This window comes from Erinaceus europaeus, chromosome 3 (assembly GCF_950295315.1).
Source record: "Erinaceus europaeus chromosome 3, mEriEur2.1, whole genome shotgun sequence".
In the NCBI taxonomy this organism is placed as follows: Eukaryota; Metazoa; Chordata; class Mammalia; order Eulipotyphla; family Erinaceidae; genus Erinaceus; species Erinaceus europaeus.
In genome coordinates this window covers 54,518,727-54,523,106 of record NC_080164.1, presented here as the reverse complement: position 1 = coordinate 54,523,106, position 4,380 = coordinate 54,518,727, and the positions used below count along the sequence as shown (strand labels likewise).

Below are 4,380 nucleotides of genomic sequence, written 5' to 3'. Positions count from 1 at the left end.
TTCTCACAAGTGTGAAGTGATATCTCATTGTTAGTTTGAATTGCATTTCTGTAGAAATAAGACCTCCTTTCTTCTCTCTCTCTCCTACCTTTCTGTCTCTTGTGCTTTGTACTATGTGTGCTTAACCTGATGTGGGACTGCCTGACCTCCTAAAATTTTAAAAACTTCATACAAAAATCCTGCTCTTTGGAAAATAATATTTAATTTCTTTTAAACAAACCAAAGACTAGAACATAATATCTGCAGTGAAGTTATCTGGTCATAGTTTTATATTCAAAATACATAATGGGCTCCGGGGGCCCGGCAGGCTGGGCCAGGCCTTCGCAGTACAGCAGCTTGTTCTCAGTCCCTGCAGACATCATGCTCCAGTTCCTGCTTGGATTTACTTTGGGCAACATGGTTGGAATGTATCTGGCTCAAAACTATGACATACCAGACCTGGCTAAAAAAACTGAAGACATTAAAAAGGACTTGGAGGCCAAGAAGAAGCCCCCCAGTTCCTGGGGCCAACACCTGCTTACTCTGGACATGCTGAGTCCACTGCACTCGAGGACCTCCGTTACTCTCTGAACAGAAAGCTTTCATTTTAACCCCTAGTCTCAGTGATTTCCTCTTTTGCTAGACTCTGTGTTGCCTTAGAGCAAAGATGGGGCCACAAATTCAAAACAAAACAAAACAAAACAAACAAACAAAAAAATATATATATATGATTCTTACAGTTCAGTAATAAGAAAAACAACCTAATTTTAAAAGTAGTCAAGAAAGTGAAAGAGATAGTAAAGTTCTTTATATTATCTTTATAACTTTTCTATAAATATGAAATTATTCCAAAGTGAAGTATATTTTTAAAGTATGAACAAAATAATTGGCCATATACTTCACAAAATAAGCTACACAAATGCCCAATAAGTTTATTAAAATATCTTCACTGCCATCAGTTATCAGAGAAATACCCCTTAAAAATCACACTATATATATTTTAGAATTGCTTAAATTTAAAAGAGTGACAAAGCAAGCATTGACAAAGATGTGAGAAAAAGTTCTTATATATTTCTGGTAAAAATATAAAATGGTGAAATAAGCTTGGGATATATTTTGGCAATTTCTTTAAAAGTTATGTATAGGGCAGGGGAAATAGCATATGGTTATGTAAAGAGACTATCATGTGTGAGTCTCCAAAATCCTAGGTTCAGTCCCCTGCAACACCACCAGCCAGCACTGAGCAATGTTTTGGAAAAAATGAAGTTACTTATATATTTATAGAAACCTGAATTCTGCTCCTAAATATTTACCTAAGAATAAACATTTCCACAAAAATATACATGCACAAATGTTAAAAGTTTTATTATTGATTTATTATGACCCCAAAACAAAAAAAAATGCAAATTTCTATTAAGAGGTGAATAATAAAGAAATAGTGACAGTCACACTAAAGGTTGCAATCAGAATGAGCTAACTATCCATACAAGAAAAACATGGCTCCTTCTCCAAAACGTCATGCTGAGTCAGACACAACAGATTACATATTGTGTGATTAAGTGCATGTAGTACATGTTGTGTGATTCCATTGACAAGACACTACCACAGACAGGGGGCAGGGGAGAGGACTGGGGGAGAGTCATTGACTGCAAGGGGGCACAAAGGAACTTTGGTGGGGGGGGCATAGTGTAAACATTCTATAACTTGATTGTCATGGGGATTACATGACTAATGGATCTATAAAAATAATAAAACTGTCACTAAAAGGGATACAATCCATTGTGTAAAAATTGAAACCTGAAGAAAGGAGAGGAAGTAGAGGAATAAGTGTGACTGGGGAATTAGCTTGACTGGTAGAGCATAGGACTTGTGTGTGTGATGCTTCCTGCTCAATTACTGCAGCAATGCTCTGGCTTCTCTCTCTCATGTGAAACTCTACCTCATATGAAATAGATAAAAAAATCTTTAAAATTCTAAATCTAATTTAAAAAAGAGGAGTAGGAAGAAGGAGGAGGAGGAGGAGTAGGAGGAGGAGGAGGAGAAGAAGAAGAAGAAGAAAAGAAGAAGAAGAAGAAGAAGAAGAAGAAGAAGAAGAAGAAGAAGAAGAAGAAGAAGAAGAAGAAGAAAGAAGGGGAAGTAAAAGGCAGATGAGAAGAAGGTGGCAGTGGAGGAGGGAGAGGAGGAGGAAGAAGAAAATAAGCACATAGAAGCAATAATACACTCAGTTGATCCATCACTTACCTTGTGCCTATCACTGTTAAAGTGCTGAAATTCTCGTCACTACAAGACCTTTTCCTGTCTTTAGGGCCTTACAACCTATTGAGGGTGTGAAATTTTCTTCAAGGTCTTCTAAGTGTGAGGAATGAAAAATGCAATTTCATCAGATCCCTGCCCACTAGGGTTGGTAGCAAAAAGCCTGTCATTTGTTAGGGTTCTCTCTCTTTCCCCCATTCATTCACTCATCTCATCAACCCTTAGCCTGTACATAAGAGCCCAGAACTATAGTCTTGGAAAGAATCCCTCTGCAGTTTGCCACTGGCTGACTCTCTTGGTGCACTTTGTCCACAGCCCTTGTGATATCTTCCAGGCTCATGGTTCTCTCTGTCTGTCTCTGTCTCTGTATCTCTCTCTCTGTGCCTCCAGTTATCACTGGGGCTTGGTGCCAGCACTATAGATCCACTGCTCCTGTCATTTCTCCCTTTTTATTGGATAGGACAGAGAGAAATAGAGCAGGGAGGGGGAGATAGAGAGGGAGAAACTGCTTGTGAAATGCCCCCCCCCCCTGCAAGTGGGGAGCCTGGCACTTGAATCTGAATTCTTGCACAAGTCCTTGTGCTTACTATGTACGTTTAACTGGGTGCACCACCACCCAGCCCCCTGTTCTTCCTCTTTCAGACTAAACTAGAGTCCAGCTTTGTGAAAATTCTTAGGGTCACACCCCTGGTGCCATCATCTCTCACCTTCAAAACACCCCCATTTCTGAGCTTCTGATCTCTGTTGAGTCACAGAACCTGTGAGGGTGGATGAATCATGTACCCCTTCCTTTTCTCCTCTTTGGACTGTTTCTATCCTCAGCTACCTCCCTAGTCTTCCTATCAGCAGCTTCCTTTCCTTTCCTTTCCTTTCCTTTCCTTTCCTTTCCTTTCCTTTCCTTTCCTTTCCTTTCCTTTCCTTTCCTTTCCTTTCCTTTCCTTTCCTTTTTTCTATTTTCTCCTCCCCTCCCCTCCCTTCCCCTCCCCTCTCCCCTCCTCTCCCTTCCCCTCCCCTCCCCCTCTCCCCTCCCCCTCCCCCTCTCCTCCCCTCCCCTCTCGCCTCCCCCCTCCCTTCCCCCTCCCCTTACCTCCCCCTCCCCTCTCCCTCCCCTCTCCCCTCCTCTCCCTTCCCCTCCCCTCCCCCTCTCCCCTCCCCCTCCCCTCCCCCCTCTCCTCCCCTCCCCTCTCGCCTCCCCCCTCCCTTCCCCCTCCCCTTACCTCCCCCTCCCCTCTCCCTCCCCTCGCTTCCCCTTCCCCCTCCCCTCCCCCCTCCCCTCCCCCCTCCCCTCTCCCTCCCCTCGCTTCCCCTCCCCCCTCCCCTCCCCCCTCCCCTTACCTCCCCCTCCCCTCTCCCTCCCCTCGCTTCCCCTTCCCCTCCCCCCTCCCCTCCCCCCTCCCCTTACCTCCCCCTCCCCTCCCCCTCCCCTCGCTTCCCCTTCCCCTCCCCTCCCCCCTCCCCCCTCCTCTTACCTCCCCCCTCCCCTCACCCTTCCCCCCTCCCCTCCCCTCGCCTCCCCCCTCCCCTCGCCTCTTTTTCTTAACAAAGGCACCTCAGTTCTGGTTTATGGTTGTGCTGGGGATTGAATCTGGGTGCTCAGAGCTCAGATGTGAGTTATTTGCATAACAATTATGCTGTCTCCCCAGCCCTCTTTTTCTACTATATGCAAAACAAAACAAAACAAAAACAAAAACAAGAGAAACCCAAACCCTCAGGACTTAAGCCCTGGTTATCCATCAGGAGAAAAGGAAATAATTTTTTCCCCATTATGAACCTGTAGCCCAGAGAACAAGGGACAGTTAGTTTCTTAGTCTACTTGTCCTATCACACTGAGGCAGGGATACTGTACTTTAAAGAGATCAAGAGTGTAGCCTGAGAGGTGGTGTGGTGGCTATGAAGTGCTGGTCTCTCAAGCATGAGGTGATGAATTAGATTCTCTGGCATTGCATTTGCCAGAGTGAGTCTTTCTCTCTCTCAAATAAATAATTAATCTTTTTTTTTTTTTGCCTCCAGGGTTATTGCTGGGGCTCAGTGCCCGCACCATGAATCCACTGCTCCTGGAGGCCATTCCCCCCCACTTTTGTTGCCCTTGTTGTTGTAACCTTGTTGTGGTTATTGTTGTTGTTGTTGATGTCTTTTGTTGTTGGATAG

At 44.6% G+C, this 4,380-nt stretch overlaps 1 protein-coding gene across 1 annotated transcript; it reads left to right on the top strand.

Annotated features, from left to right (window-relative positions):
• Positions 1-270: 270 nt before the first annotated feature.
• LOC103128743 (short transmembrane mitochondrial protein 1-like) lies at positions 271-897 on the top strand. Its single transcript, XM_016195416.2, has one exon. It carries the CDS (start codon positions 286-288, stop codon positions 568-570), a length of 285 nt encoding a protein of 94 aa, XP_016050902.2. The 5' UTR covers positions 271-285; the 3' UTR covers positions 571-897.
• The last annotated feature ends 3,483 nt before the right edge of the window (positions 898-4,380 follow it).

Coding starts and splice junctions, on each gene's coding strand:
- LOC103128743 (XM_016195416.2), top strand. CDS start 286: ATGGGCTCCGGGGGCCCGGCAGGCTGGGCCAGGCCTTCGCAGTACAGC.